The 17,023-nt window shown below is 41.5% G+C and overlaps 1 protein-coding gene across 2 annotated transcripts in view; it reads right to left on the bottom strand.

Moving 5' to 3' along the window:
- DNAJA3 (DnaJ heat shock protein family (Hsp40) member A3) overlaps positions 1–17,023 on the bottom strand; it is a 291,953-nt gene that overhangs the window by 24,804 nt on the left and 250,126 nt on the right. For both annotated transcript variants that reach the window (XM_085628467.1, XM_085628468.1), the window contains exon 10: positions 7,075–7,172. In XM_085628467.1, coding sequence (XP_085484593.1) covers positions 7,075–7,172 — 98 coding nt within the window. The remainder of the gene's footprint in view (positions 1–7,074; positions 7,173–17,023) is intronic.

Below are 17,023 nucleotides of genomic sequence, written 5' to 3'. Positions count from 1 at the left end.
AAACCAAATACATGGTCTGTACCAAGAGATGTGTCAAAACGTTGTTCTTCTGGATCAAGGGCAAAAGCATAGATAAGGTCACCAGTTTCCCTTAGACTAGGTCACCAATTTCACTACCATGGCATTTTGATTCCAAAAATTCATGGGCCCCAAGTATAACCAACTGCTGCCTACATTTTACCCATTCGTTCAGGGCCCTATTTGAATTTGCTCAACGCGTTGGCAATAAGCCAATCAAGCCGGCCCTAGAAGTCAACTCTAAAAAAATGCTTCCCAGTTTTAGCCTATTGTGCAGTAATCTGGGGCTACTGGGAGGTCTCCAAGGTCCAGGTGGAGGGGAGGAGAATAGATTTTGTTGAAACTTATTAGGTCTCCCCTGTTCAACCCCACATTATTTCCTCCATGAAGAGCTTGGGCTGACTTATATATCCAATCTCATTAAGGTCGCACCCCTAACTCTTTGGATTTCAGTCTGGTCCAACAGCCGTACAGGCTTAAATCCAGAAATCATCTAGGATTCTTTTAGGTCCAAAAAGGGTATCTGTATTCCATGGATAAATTATGTGAAATCTATTGCAAACGCCATTGACTCGAATTAACTGTTTTCCTCCTCCCACACATCCTGACCAAAGGGGACATTCCCAAAGCCAAGACACTATTTTATAAACATATAACCTCAACTAGAGAGCAAGTGGAATCCAAAAAATCTTCCCTGCGGGATTATGTCTTTGTTCAAACAACGAATTAAGGAGGAGAGGAGGATATGGCTAGGTTCGTCTTCCTAGGTACTAACGCAAAAAAAGATCCGACATCAGGGATCAGAGAACCTAGCTAGATGGGAAGGGAGGGGTCTACTTCGTGAGTAAGATGCACCTCAAATAGAGAAAAGAAAATACTTTTCTCGAGTCCCCTCACTCACCAAAGGTTTCCCCTAGGTGACATGCTTCATCATTGGGGCCATCCCAAGCATCTACTGCTTGGGGCGTGCTGCGACTTGCGACAGTTACGTAGGAGCACTATTTAGTGAAGACTATGTGTAGTGCAGTGAGAGGGGAGTGGTGTGGGTTTAAATTAAAAATTACCTAGCTAGTGAGCGTAAATGAGTTTATTCGTGCTCCTAGACGGTAAAGGATAAAAAAGGGGGTTAATAAAAGGGAGGAATTAGGTGATAATGTGCTAATAGTCCTTAATATTGAAAGCCAACATGTTTCGAGGTTATCCCCTAAACCTCTTCTTCAGGACCGCATGGGGACCAGCCCCATGTGTACCACTCCGTGCAAAGACCTATAATATGGTGATAAAGTAAAAAGGAAAAATAAAAGCGCACATTTTTGTCAGCGTAAATCAATTACATACGGTTAGATTGAACGCGTAGTATTTAGTAGTTAATCAAAATTTGCCTCATGGTCTGCCGGGGTGGAGGAGCCTAAATAACCTTGACTCGGCTTGCCTCCGTCAAATTGACCTATTGGATCCCATTGGCAAATTTTGATTAACTACTAAATACTACGCGTTCAATATAACCGTATGTAATTGATTTACGCTGACACTAATGTACGCGTTTATTTTTCCTTTTTACTTTATCACCTTATTATAGGTATTTGCACGGAGTGGTACACATGGGGCTGGTCCCCATGCGGTCCTGAAGAAGAGGTTTAGGGGATAACCTCGAAACATGTTGGCTTTCAATATTAGGGACTATTAGCACATTATTACCTAATTCCCCCCTTTTATTAACCCCCCTTTTGATCATTTACCAACTAGGAGCACGAATAAACTCATTTACGCTCACTATCTAGGTAATTTTTAATTTAAACCCACACCACTCCCCTCTCACTACACTACACATAGTCTTCACTAAATAGTGCTCCTACGTAACTGTCACAAGACGTAGCACGCCCCAAGCAGTAGATGCTTGGGATGGCCCCAATGATGAAGCATGTCACCTAGGGGAAACCTTTGGTGAGTGAGGGGACTCGAGAAAAGTATTTTCTTTTCTCTATTTGAGGTGCATCTTACTCACTAAGTAGACCCCTCCCTTCCCATCTAGCTAGGTTCTTTGTTAAAACAACACCCCTCATAGAGCCATACCTCTCCTGAGTCCCTAGCCCGTAGGAAAGGTCCCTCCTGGCTAAACTCAGGCTAGGTACAATTAGGTCAATACTTTGTTTACCGTTAGGCCAGTTTAACAAAGCATCCATCCTTGTGTGTCCATGTGACGAAAAATCAGTTCAAACCCTGGAGCACTTTCTTTTTTTTGCAAATATTATGAGTAGTTAACAAAAACGTTTTTAAAACCCATTCTTAAAATGTATGGTTTTACCAAGTGCAGGCCAGCTGTGTACTTTCTTCTCTTCTTCTCCAACTCACAAACACTAAAATCTGTTTTTACGTGGGCTGCTTTTTATCAGCCATCCGCAAACGCAAAATATTGTCAATCGGTCATTTTTCATCCTAAGGTTTAAATGAGTAGGCTTGTTTATATATCTTGTTCTTTGCACATCTGATGATCATTTCCTATGTTGAGACCTACTGATGCTTTTTTACTTATTTATTTTGCTGTTTGCACAACGGTTGTTGATTTGCACATCTTTTTATACCTGTATGATTGTGTAAAATAATTTTATACTTAAGATTTAGTTAGATGCTGTTTCTTATTAGTGTCTTTTTTTTATTGGAACTTTTTAACTATACTAGTCTTGTAACTTTTATGATCATTTGTTGTCAATGATCGAATAAAGAATTGAATGGAGATACACACTTTCACACTGTAAGTAGTCTGCAAACTGTCAAAAAGCTTCGGAAAGCCCTGAGACAAAACACCACAAGCACAAGTTTTGAAAGTTATTTTAAATACTGGGAGCAGAAATGTCCTTCAATCCCTCTAACAAGAACTCAGATTTTCAAAGTGCTCAAACCAAGCAAGAACACAGATGCACTTCACTTTAAAAACAACTCCAATATTTGAGAAAAAAGAAGTCTAAATCGGCCATCAGACTGTGCTATTATAAACACTAGCCACCATATTTAGACGGCACACATTACATACAGAGCATTGGTCACGGTAAACAGGCAGCACACAGTGGTTATACAGCAGCAGTTAGAGCAGGTGTCTTCAACCAGTCGATCATGAGATACTAGTAGCTCGCAGAAACCTACAGATTAGCTCCAAGCCTTAATTTTTAACAAAGATCTGCAATAAATAAGTGTTGTGTTTTCCTTTATAAAGTAAAGGAAAGGCTATGTTTATAAAGTGAAGGAAAGGCTATGTTTAATTTACATTATCAGGCTGCAGATAGCCGAGCCTGATAATGAGCAGTGCTACATTCAGATTTATGACGTAGGTGGGTCACAGAGGTTCAGAACTGAATCACTCCCCTAACAGGCATCACCCAGGGACTTAAACCAGATTATCCGCTCCAATGGTGTGACTCTACCTTAAAATACTTCAGTATAGAGGTGAACAGAGGCAGACGCGAACTCCTACGTGCCAACTACGGGTAAGCCTTGGCCAGCATAACGGATAGTATAACCCGATGGATATCCCTAACACTATCGCTGGCGAGATGCAGGTCTCTTATGAAAATGGTTATGCTACCAAAATGTTTACATCTGTTCCTTAACATTCCCTACTCGCCAGGGAGAAACATTTGCCATGCTTAGAACACAGCTGATCCACATAGCTTGGACGGGTAAGCAATACCGCATAGAGTGGGAGATTTTCACATTACCCTTTGAGAGGGAAGGCTTTGAAGCCTCGGATATGGAGCTTTAATATCTTTGTGTGCATACCAGTCCCATATATACCACACTAAGCTATAGAACAGGGCAACATGTACCCGACCCCAGCTACCGCTTACTTAAGGCCCAAATAGGCAGTTTCTGCACTCGTTGACTCTACTGTTGCATGCACTAACATAACATGACACAAACTTGTGAAAAGATCACATTAACCGTTCTTGTATTCACCCTTCTCCGATTACTCTACCAAAATTTGGCGCCACTCACTCGGGAACTGGCATGTCGTAATATGCTGCTCTGAACTGGCACCACTGTCTGGGGCCTTCTGTATAAAGATGGCATATTTATAGACCGTGACACCATGTTTGCAAATGGGAAGCAATCGCCACTGGATGTGTTCTTTTTTAGACAGGCATGAGGTTAGAGCTCCAACCCTGACTTTCCATGGGAGCCCAGTTACACATGATACATTGCACATGATGCTTACATTTGAGGGACCTAAGCACCTAGTGTCCCTCCCCTACCGTGCAGCACAGAAGGAAAGACCTGTATTGGATAGAGGTTCGAGAGAGAGATGGGATTTGGAGTTGGGTAACCCCCTTTACGAATTCACAGTGGTTTTACTGCTGTCAGCAGACAGGTCGCATAGCATCAAGCAGTAGGTTGCGCATTATACATTCCTACATAGGCTCTATCACACACCAGCAACACTATACTGATTTGATCTTCGTCAAGATGATAAATGCACTCAGTGTGCATGGTAGGTGTGAACTTCTTGCACCTTGTGTGGGCCTGTCCACAGATCCAAACATTCTGGAAGGAAGTTGAGGGGGTATTTACACAGATGATTGATCAAGCATATACCCCTACGCCTTTGATTGAAATACTTAGTTTCATAGGGAATGTAGAAGCGGAATACCGTCGATATGTCTCATTGTGTCTTCTCTTAGCTAAAAGAAGGATTGTATGTCGATGGGGAGGAGCTCCGAAGTTCAAAGACTGGCTCCAAGATTTTATATTCTGTAAGGATCAGCTCCTCACATAAGCCAAACTATTGCCACCCAGCTCCAGGCCCCGGGCTATATGGGGCCCATTAATCTCCTAACTTTTGGCTCGGGAAATGGACGATGCTGATGAGCAAGACCTGGTGTAGTAGACTCGTTGGGTGCCCTAGCTATCTTGCTCTGATGGCCTGGATGTTTGTCAACTGTTACTATTGTCTATCTGCTGCTGTAACCCTACTTGCTGTTCATTGATGTGCCTGAGATCATTAAGATTACATATTGCTTATAAGTGAGATGTACTCCAGACTTCTCTCTGCTCATCGCCGCTCATGCACTTAAATGCTGAGGTCTGCAATTAGATCTCCAGTGGAAAACGAGGCTTTAGTTCACATTTCTGCCAATGTGAAAGTATGCAAAGTTTTTTTGCACAAGAAAGTTGTAAAAGGTTTACTGTTTACTTTAGTTCACCAACTTTGTACGCATCAAATATGACAGTACGCTGTATGAATCAAATGAAAATACCCATACAGAAATAAAAAAATAAAAAAAATTAAAAAAGAACTGAATCACAGAGACATTTAACTCTCAAAGAAAACTTCTCAACTCAATACTGGAGCATGAGAACAAAATGATGTTTCTGAATGCTTTTAAATGAGAGAAAATTAAAATTAAGAGTTTAAGTTAGCTCTTCATTTTAATTTTCAAAGTGATGCATTTACAAACAGTAGGCATTTTGCTCCCAGTGGCTGGTAGACAAAGCGCCATTTTATAACTGAAAATACAATAATTTTCTTTTAAATGGGGGAAATTTAAAAAGAAAAAAATGCTTCTATGAAACATTGTGTTAAAGTGTTTCTCTACTTTAAATCAAGCCAACTTGGTGCTAATGTTTTATGAAGCTTGTTTCTTCACTTTAAATTCCTCACATGTAAACAAATGACTGATTTCCTGTTCTAAATATGGCACCAAGTCTAGAGGCCACTGGGAGCAAAATGCATGCTGCTTTCAAAGACACTTTGACATGGGAGAAAATTAAAATGATGTTTTTTTTGTAATGCATATAAACAAAGTTAACTCTTCAGCTGAATGATATCCCTTTTCAAAGTGGCACATTTACACACAGCAGGTAACTTGCTCCCAGTGGCAGGTAGACACACTGCCATATTTAGAACTGACAAATACAGCCATTAATTTTAAATGGGAGAAACTTAGAAAGTGCATAAAAATGTTCCATCAAGTGCACATATTCCCAATTAAGAATATTTTACAGAGCATTTTTCTGCACATTTTTTAAAAAAATGGCTGTGTGTGTGTTGTACATGTGACAGTGTACATATGGTGAACGGTATGGCCTGTGCCACAAGTACATAAAACACAACGTCTCAGTCACCCATACACATATCACATTCATTCACACATGTTCATATATCCACACAGATCATGCACTCACTGACACACATGGAAGCCCTATGACAGTAACAGCCCTATGACAGTACCCACTAGTCATAGTATTGTGTTCAACCCATAGTATTGGGCTCCATGGACCTTAGGTTTAAAGTCAAGAAAAGTGGAAAAGGGGGCTGTCTGATAAGAATGTGCAAGTTACTTGACCTTCAGTAGCTTATGACAATTTTCACTGATCAGAAGTAGCTCTCATTACAGAAAAGGTTGGAGACCCCTGCGTCAGAGTACACAGGACAATATCTCAGATGCACTACAGTTGCAATAGTGTGCTCAGTGCTCTAGAATTAAATACTACAAATGGTTGCTGTAGTACAGCTTTATTTTACATAACAAAGGCTTTGCTATGATTCCCAGCTAAGAATCTATGCAACAGAATATACATCTCCATCACAGACATCCATAGTCTAACCTTCCCACCACCTAATTATATGGTGGACGCTACTGCAGAGAGGGGAGCAAATATCTGCCTAAGATGAACTACCGGATAACAACAAAATAATGAAGAGAATTATAATGGGACATTTGGTTAGTTAAAAAATTATATATAGCCATAGGAATCTACTCAGAGCCTGTCCAATGAGGACAGAATTTTGCAGCCTCTTAAAGTCAGAAAGAGCATGTTCTACAGCTAGTTTCTCAAAAGGATGTTGCCAGCTCCACCATCCCCCGTGTTGTAAAAAATCTAATTTGCACAATACACTGCTCCAAATCTCATCCCATTGATACAACATGTTCACAGATCTATCTCGATTACGCTCCTAGTCTTACAAGGAAGGGGATTATTGTTGGGAGGGAGATGGCCACAAATGTGATTTTAATTGGCCAACACCGTAGAAAATCTAAAACATTGCGAAGCACATCTAACCTGTAGCAGTATTGACAACTCCGTTTACAGTACCCTCCACATCAGTTTCGTCTTCAGCAAAGTTCAGCATTAACGTCCTCTGCCTGTCTGTCAGCCTCCTGTGAAACAGCACACAAATCAAGGTTAGGATTGCCGGACTTCCAGGGGTGCAAATCACCAGAGACTTCAGAATACTTTTATTTTACTTAACACCGAAAAAAAAACTTTAGACCCCCCATTTCACATTAATACCTTAGTGTGGAGTACCACACAAAAACTTGTTTCATTTGTATTACCATTTCAATATTAAAATTTAAAAGTAACAAAAAAAATTATGTGTATTAAACAAACAGCATGTCAAGGTCTAATACCCGCTCAAAACCCCCAAACCCAACTTCATGTGGTAAAGTACCACAATCCCATCAGTATTCCACAATACATGTTTTTTTTGTGAGGTTGGACGTTGTCAGCACTTTTTGGAGGGGAGACGGCTTCCTTATGAGCAAGTGAAATGACAAATGAGTTGTAACCAAATGAGAGCCAATACAAATTTTAAATTGTATTTAACAATGTGAAAGTCCTTATGGTTTTATCCTTTTAGTCATGGATGAAAATAGGCAAGGAAGTGATTAGAAGCTGCGTTTAGGCAAACTATCTGGGCTGAAATGACGGCTCCATAGATCAACATTATTTAAGTCCTTATTTCTCAGACCCCACACAAAGACACAGAGCATTTTTTTTCTCTTAAAATTATAAAGATTGTATTGTTCTGAAGAAGGTGGTTTTCGAGTTATGAAGATCCCACTGTCATGGGCGTTGACAGCTTGTAACTGATATTCAATGTTTAGCCAACTATAAAACAAGATTTTGATAGTACTTCTATGTGGTTGGACCTTGGGTGCTCAACAGGAACATGTTTTGGGGAATATTAATAAGATTGTGATGTTTACCATATGAAGCTGTACGGGGATATTAAATGCATATTAGACTAACAATGACAGTATCTAGTCACTATTAAGACTTTGCACTTTTTAATGTTGAAAAGATATCATCAAAACACATTTTGATAGCACTTGCCACTCCTAATTAAGGCTTCCAGTTTCCTGTTTTTGATTTTACAGATAAATATAGATAGAAAGGATGTTGTTACTTACCCAGTAAGCATCTGTTCTTGGCATGTAGAGCTGTAGATTCACATGCTTTGCATATTCCTGCCATCTAGTGTTGGGTCCTCATGTTTGCAAGTTGTTGTTGTATGAAGAAGTCTTTCCAGTCACAAGGTAGGCAGCAACTCCTTTCGGTGATAGTGCGCATAGACTTCATTGTTAGATTGTTTTCCCGCAGAGGGTAGAATGGAGTATGTATGTGTAGAACAGAGATGTCCATGCGTATGAATGTGAATTAAGAACTGCAACTACTACAGGAGACCGCGGAGGTGAGTGGGTGCATGTGAATCTACAGCTCTACGTGCCAAGAACAGATGCTTACTGGCTAAGTGACATTATCCGTTCGAGGCATGTGAGCTGTAGATCACATGCTTTGCATAGCCTATATAGCAGTAAACTCCCAAAGCGGTGGGTAGCCTGTAGCAGTTGTAGTTGTTTGAAATAGAGCTTTAAGTACTGATTGGACTACATTTGCCTGTTGTCTTGTTAACACATCTACACAATAGTGTTCGGTGAATATGTGCGGTGTAGACCATGTTGCTGCCTTAGAAATATCAGCTGAGGGAATATTTACCAAGAAGGCCATAGTAGCCTCTATTTTGCGAGTAGGATACTAACACAGTTCTCTTTGCTTTAACAGAACATGTTTGGATACATTTTACAATCCATCTTGCAATACCTGACTTAGAAATAGGATTGCCTTGTGAGGTGAAGAAAAAGCAACAAATAGTTGCTTTGTTTTCCTAAAATCTTTGGTTCTTTCTATGTAGTAAAGTATAGCACGTCTAACATCAAGTGTGTGTAGGGCTCGTTCTGCTACAGAATCAGGTTGAGGAAAGAACACAGGTAACTCAAATGATTGATTGATATGAAAAGCAGAAACTACTTTAGGGAGAAATGTAGGATTGGTGTGAAGAACCACTCTATCTTTGTGAAGTTGAAAGAAAGGCTCGTGTACAGTTAATGCCTAGAGTTCACCAACTCTCCTTAGTGAAGTTATCGCTATGAGGAAAGCAACTTTCCATGATAGGAATTGTAAGTGATATTTGTGCATTGGTTCAAAAGGTGGACCCATTAGCCTTGTAAGGACTATGTTTAAGTTCCATTCTGGAGCATGAGGAATTCTTGGTGGTATCACCCTTTTTAATCCTTCCATGAAGGCTTTAATCACTGGTACTCTGAATAGAGAGAAGTGTTGTCTATTTTGCAAGTATGCAGCTACCACTGCTAGATGTAAATTAATGGATGTGTAAGCTACTCCACATTGCTGTAAATGCAACAGATAACAAATGTTCTGTACAGAAGCATCAAGTGAATTGATATTGTTGTTGTTACAATAGACAACAAACTGTTTCCATTTTGCTGCATAACATGCTCTAGTAGTAGGCTTTCTAGCCTCTTTGAGAATATTCATACAGTCTGGTGGCAGTTGTAAATAACCAAACTGACTTCAGGAGCCAAATCGCTAGGTTGAGTTCTCTGGGATTTGGATGTCTGATTTCTATGGCTCTGAGTGAGGAGACCGGGTGTGAGATGTAGTTTTTTATGTGGAACCACTGAGAGTTCTAACAGGGTGGTGTTCCAAGGTTGACAAGCGCATGTGGGGGCTACTAAGATCAGTGTGAGGGACGTTTGTCTGAGCTTCCGAACCAGTAATGGAATTAGTGGGAGAGGCGGAAAAGAGTAAGCAAATATCTCCAATTGACCAATTCATCCATAGAGCATTGCCCTTGGATTCTGGGTGTGAGAACCTAGATGCGAAGCTTGGGCATTTTGCGTTGTGTACTGTGGCAAACAGATCTATCTGTGGAAATCCACATTTTTGAAAGTAGGGTGGAAGAACTTGGGGGTGAAGTTCCCACTTGTGTACTTACTGCTTGCGTCTGCGGAGCAGGTCTGCAATCTGATTGTCTTCTCCTGGAAGGTGTTCTGCTAGGAGATAGATTTTGTGGCGAATTGTCCAATTCCAAATACTTTGTGCAAGGCGGTACAGTTGGAGAGAGTGAGTCCCTCCCTGTTTCTGTAGGTAGTATATTGCCACCATGTTGTCTGTGCGAGCTAAGACAGTCTTGCCTACAAGCTGGGTGAGAAAAGCTTTGAGTGCTAGGAACACTGCTAGAAGTTCCAGGTAGTTGATGCGGAGACATTTGTGATTGTCCGACCACAGCCCCTGCACTGTGTAATGTTAAAGATGGGCACCCCAACCTGTTAAGGATGCGTATGTTGTCAGTATAGTATGTGGAATGGGGTCTATGAAAGGCCACCCTTTTGCTAAGTTTTGAGGGTTCCACCACTGCAGAGAGCGATGAGCGCAGCTGTCTACCAACACTAGATCGGTTAATAGACCCCGTTACTGATTCCCCTGACTCGCTAGACATTCTTGCAGAGGACGCATGTGAATCCTTGCATGAGGTACGATTGCAATGCAGGATGCCATCATTCCCAGCAGCTGCATAAAGACTCTTGCTGGTAATGATCTTTTGGGTTGAAATTGTAATAAAGTGATCTGAATATTGTGAATTCTAGCTACATTAGAAGTGGCTAGAGCTTTGAGAGTATTGAGGGAAGCTCCCAGATAAGATTGCACTTGTGCCGGGCACAGGTGGACTTTAGTGCATTTATTGTAAAACCTAACTGATGAAGTAAGTGCACTGTTGTCTGAGTGTGCAGAATACAGTTCTCGTAAGTACCCGCTTTGACAAGTCAGTCGTACAAGTAAGGGAAGACATGCATACATTGTCTTCTGAGAGGAGCAGTTACTACTGCAAGACATTCGGTGAACACTCTGGGGGCTGTGGTGACGCCAAATGGAAGCACCTTGAATTGGTAATGTTTGCCTATCACAAACCTGAGGTATTTGCGATGAGTGGGATGAATTGGAATATGAAAGTAGGCATCCTTTAGATCTAGAGTAGACAAAGTCTCCCTGCTGCAAGAGAGGAAGTACTTGTTGAAGAGTTACCATGTGAAAGTGTTCTGACAATATGTATTTGTTTAACTCCCTGAGATCTAGAATAGGTCTTAAGAAGCCGTCCTTTTTGGTAATGAGAAAGTAAAGGGCATAAACCCCTGACCCTTGGTACTGAAGTGGGACTGGTTCTATAGCCCCTTTGAGTAATAAAGATTGCACTTCTTGTTGAAGCAAGTGCTGGTGGTCTGGTGATATTTTGTGAGATCGAGGATGGATGTTTGGAGGATTGTTGATAAGCTCCAGGCAATAACCATGTTGGATAATTCCAAGCACCCATTTGCCTGTTGTTGACTTCCAAATGGGATGAAAATGTTGAAGTCTTCCTCCGACAGGTGTGGAATAGTCGGAGGGAAGTGTTGGAAAGTCACTGTTTGCTTGAGGAAGGGGAAGTGCGAGGTGTGCTGTTTTTACCTCTGCACCTGGGACTGTTTCCTCTATAACCTCCTCTGAAAAATCCTCTTGTAAAAGAGGATTGGGAATTCCCTTTGTAGGAGGAAGTGTTCTGGCCAGTGCCTGTGAACTTGGACCCTCCCCTATAAAAAGAGTGCCGAAAGGAATCTCTATCGGCGGGAGATTGAAGCACACCCATCGATTTTGCTACATTAGTGTCCTTTTAAATTTTTTGCGCGCTAGATCAACTTCTGGGCCAAATAGATGTTTGTTATCAAAGGGTATAGCCAGGATGGATTGTTGGACTTCAGGTTTGAACCCTGATATCCGCAACCATGTGCGTCATCATAGTAAGGTGCTAGTATTTACTTCTCTAGCTGCGGTGTCAGCTGCATCTAGAGCACATCTGATAGAGGCATTATTATTTAAAAAAATATATTTTTTATTGATTTTTCCCAACTTCAACCATCTGGCATATCCAATGCAAAAATGTAATACAATTCTCATCTTAGTCATAGTTCTATATTACCATCTGCAGGCATTCTTGCCTGCGTAGTTATACAATAATATATTCCAGCATGCGATATACATCTCTCCGCCTCCCTTTATCGTATACCTTTCTACAATCACTTCCAAATTTGTCGTCTGCCCATTTACAAACCAATTCTCAACAGTTTGCCTAAGATACGTACCATTATAAAAATCAAAAGCCATTACCATTCCCATTCCCCTCCCCAACCCTTGCCACCGGTGTGTCCTTCATGTCCATACAGGATACTACAATATGCTGGGTTTATTTAGACTAATGTAGCACACCAACCTTCGGGCTGCTCAATCCCGTCCAATTGTCCCCAATTTCACAGCAGTGCTACCTAAGAATGTCAGGAGCTCCCCCTATATTCCATTCGTTCAGGGTGCCTTATCCCCCACCCCCCCCCCCCCGACTCCTCCAGTACCGAGGCTCCATCTGACTCTGCACCAGGGATCTGTAGTAAAACAACTAAGTCCTCCCACGCTTTCGCAGTCTGCAATGCCTGTTAGAGGCATTAGAAATTAGTTTGCCTTCCTGTACTAAATCCTGAGCCTTTGTTCTATGCTCCTCTGGGAGAAACTGAAGTAATTATTCAATTTCGTCCCAGTGCGCTCTATCGTATCTTGCTAATAAACCCTGCGCATTCGCGATACTCCATTGGTTAGCTGCTTGCGCAACCACCCGTTTACCCAAAGCATCGATAAGCTTTGATTCTTTATCTGGTGGAGGGGCATCCCCAGATGCTTGAGAGCTAACCCTCTTTCTAGCATTTGATACCATTAAAGAATCAAGTGGTAACTGACCCTTAATAAAAATAGGATCTGTAGGGGAACATTTATATTTTTATCTACTGTAGGAGCAAGGATTCTGGCACAGACAGGATCTTTAAAAATAGTGTCTGTGTGTCTTAACATACCCTCAAGCATAGGCAGTGTCTGACTAGACTTATGGAATCCTAGAGTGTCAAAGAGGAAATCTTCCTCTAAAGCCTCTTGATGTAGCTCCACCCAATGGAATTCTGCTGTTCTAGCAATAAGCTGTTGGTAAGACAGATTTTCATCAGGTGGAGATGGCTTGGCAAGATAAAGATCTGGGTCTGTGTTCTGTGGAGGATCAGTTGTGTAGTCTATCCAAGGATCTGGTAATCGTGCATTGTCATCATCAGTGTCACCTGTGTGAAAATGAGGTAGAGGTGACTGACTTGGTGTAATCTGAAAAGGATCAAGTTGTGGTGGAGAGGGAGGAGGAGATGGAAGTATTTGGAAAGGACTAGTGCCTACACTTTTTTTTTCTTGAGAGGAATTTTGCATGGGCTATCATCCTCAGAAGGCTTGTGCTTGGATGGCATTTTAGCATGGATATGCCCCGTGTCAGGTTGAATATACAGCTTTTTCTGTTTTGGATCCGGTTGTGTTGTAGGCAAGTCTTTGCTTTTTGGCACCAAAGCTTTCGGAGTCGAGCCGGAATGTCCTTTCGGTGCCGGGGGTTTTGAATCCAAGGGAGGTTCTTAATTTTCAGTGTTGAAGGTGTCTTCAGTACTCGCGTTCCCTTGTCCCTGCGGCACATCATTGTCCTCAAGGTCGATCTGCAAGTCTGATCCAGAGTCAGACGCAGCTAAAGCCATTTCCTTCTCTGCCGCTGAAACATCTTCCTGTTCGGAGTCTGTTCGCCGAAGAGATCCGGTGTGACATCCAACCGCTGTATCTCTCAATGTCGAGCCCATAAATCAAGGAGAGTTTTCTTTGACCTAATAGAGAGGCACGTGCCGCAGTCTTGCTCTTTGTGCTCAAGGGACAAGCACAAATTACACACCAGATGAGAGTCTGTACATGGATATTTTGCGTGGCAAAGGGACAGAATTTAAATGGAGTCCGTTCCATCGACCAGGATCTGAATGGACACGGATGGGCCAGAAGGCAGCCCGCACATCTTCCGGTCCAAATGTCGAAGTTTTTGAAGCTCGAATCGAAACGCGGAAAGTGAAAATGCGTTACAAAACAATACAGTTGAGGTAGAGAGCATATGCACCGAGTGGGAACCCGAGGATCGATTACGAAGTGGAGTGCAGCAATACCCGTCCAAACCCGATGGCGGAAAAAAAATATTTAACAATGGAGTCGATGTCCATGCGCACTATCACCGAAAGGAGGAGTCACCTACCTTGTGACTGGAAAGAATTCTTCGAACAAAAACAACTTGCAAACATCCGTACCCAACACTAGATGGCAGGAGTATGAAAAGCATGTGATCTACAGCTCACATGCCTTGAACATAGTGTTTCCGATCTGTATTTATTTTTAAAAGAGGAAAAATAGAAATAATTGGGCTTCTTTTGACGATTCTCTAAGCTATTATTCATGAACTCCAGGCCAATAGCTGTGCAGATTAAACAGCATAGGGAGACTAAAATAGGACAAGATTTCCTTAAATAACTTCATATCTCAATGTTCGTGTGTTATAATGCTTATATTTTCATTTTTTGAACCCTTGTGCTATATATTGATGATGCAACAATAAAGAGAAGAATCTCAACGCCACTGAATATTGTGGATATATTTGGGAATTAGATTCATACTTGTAGAAGTGGTGCACCGCTGCTTGCTTTATATATGTGGAATGTTGAATACTAAACAGTCATGAGTTTTAAAAGACATACACCAATAGCTTCTGATACAGGAGAAACAAGAAAAAGTAGCTGACAACCCCCAATCACACTCACTAGGTAGGACTAATAAAGTACTCCTAAAATACAGCGCGTGGGTGGAGGGAGGTAAACTTTCTTGCAAAAATGCATTGGTTCACCAGCGAAGGAGGGATAATCTAAAAGGACTAAACCCCAATTCCTCAGGAACACAAACAGATGTACCCGGACCGTTGCGATCCTTCATACTATGGAGTTGCAGAAGAAGACAACTAGAGAGCGGACTCCACAAGAAAGTTGCTCCGTATGTAGATTTATACAATGCTGGAAACATCCCAAGGCGCTAAATGCCTATCTAGATGATGTCAGATATATATATATATAGGGTATACCCAAATCACCCTCCTATACCTGGGTAAGGGACACTGTCATACACAAAAGGAAGTGGGTATGGAGGAATTAATATAAAGCTTTTATTTTTAAATAGAGCACATTCAATTACCCTCTCTTCAGTTTTTAGTCACACACACACACACACACACACACACACACACACACACACACACACACACACACACACACACACACACACACACACACACACACACACACACACACACACACACACACACACACACACACACACACACACACACACACACACACACACACACACACACACACACACACACACACACACACACACACACACACACACACACACACACACACACACACACACACACACACACACACACACAATCAAATTGATAAAGACACACATATACAATGGCACCAATCAATGGACAACACATAATTACAAACAAATTAACATGTGAAAAAGGTGTATACAAAACCATACATTCAACTGTACGTTGCCAATACCCAGAAAAATGAGTACTAGTGTTCACCCATTTGTTCTGGGTGATACACTCAGAGGTAGTCTAAGTGAACACTATAGGCAAAGTGACTTTTTTCCCTATAACTCTATTATGTCACAAAAGAGTTATTAAACCAATCCTTATAAATTTGATAAAGACTCCTCCTTAGTAGATGTCGATGCGGACGAGTTTCGGCCTTACATGTTCTTCTTGGCCTCCTCAGGACAAGGGCAATGAAACAAGAATCAATACTTTCACGGGTCGTTTCTGTTACAGAGCCGGGTCTGTTGCACCCCAAACACGATGTGAAACCACCTCTCTCACACACAGGAGAACCTTCCATAATGTGTGCCAAGGCTTCTCTATGGGCAAATCAGAATCACTGTCTCCTGGTCAGCCCTCCGTAATGGCACTAAATGCTTTCTCGCTCTCTCACCGCAACCTTCAGCGTGTGTATCTAGATGATGTCAGCCTGACCTGGGTTGGTGATGGTGCCCGTAAAGAAAATAATTAATGCAATAGAAAGTTTCCAGGGAAAGAAGGCCCCTGAATCAAATGGGTTTATTGCAGAGTTTTATAAGTCCTTATAAACATTCTTGTACCCCACCTCCAAAACGTCTTTAATTGGGGATTCAAACTGAGCTGTCTACGCACTGGAGCCTCTTGCCTGCAAACTGAGCTAGGGTAAATCCCAGTGAGGGAATATATTTTCTTTGCAGAAAGATGCATATGTAGGTAATATTATTATCTGTTAAAAACCCTAGTGATAATTTGCCCCATCGATTAGGGAGATCATCTATTTTTGGAGCTACTCTGCATTGTGAATTAACTGGAGAAAAGTGAATTACTCCCCTGGGACACAATTAGGCCAAATGTGGAGTGCCCATTAAAGTGGTGCCCCACCTAAGTTAAATACTTTGGGACAACTGTACAACATAAGGATGCCCTGATCCGAGGTAACTGGTCTGGTTACAGAGTGGTTGCAGATACAATGTAGAGTGATGGATAATACCACCACTCTACCTATTAACATACCGATCCCACCAAATGATTGTGTTTTTTTTTATTACCCTCCAGACACTCTTGACTAAGTTAATATGCTCCAGGAAGCAGTACAGGATCAGGTGGAAAGTTCTCGCTAGACCTCTTGAAAGAGGATGCTTTGGATGATTTTCGCCTGTATCATATAGTGGCTTAAGTGCATTTTTTCGGCTTTTGGTTTAAACTTTAAATTTACTCTATACCTCCCACACTTGGAATCTGAAAGAGATTAGGTGGAGAATGGTTCTCTACAAACCATATCAGAAGTCAGGCAACCTAGACAATTTTCCAAAGTACATACTAAATTATGCACACAGTGGGCATGGGGAGTACTGGCCAATACAACCA

The sequence above is a fragment of the Triturus cristatus genome, chromosome 10 (assembly GCF_964204655.1).
Source record: "Triturus cristatus chromosome 10, aTriCri1.1, whole genome shotgun sequence".
Classification (NCBI taxonomy): Eukaryota; Metazoa; Chordata; class Amphibia; order Caudata; family Salamandridae; genus Triturus; species Triturus cristatus.
Note: the sequence above shows the minus strand (reverse complement) of the source record. Positions and strands in the feature narration are given on the sequence as shown.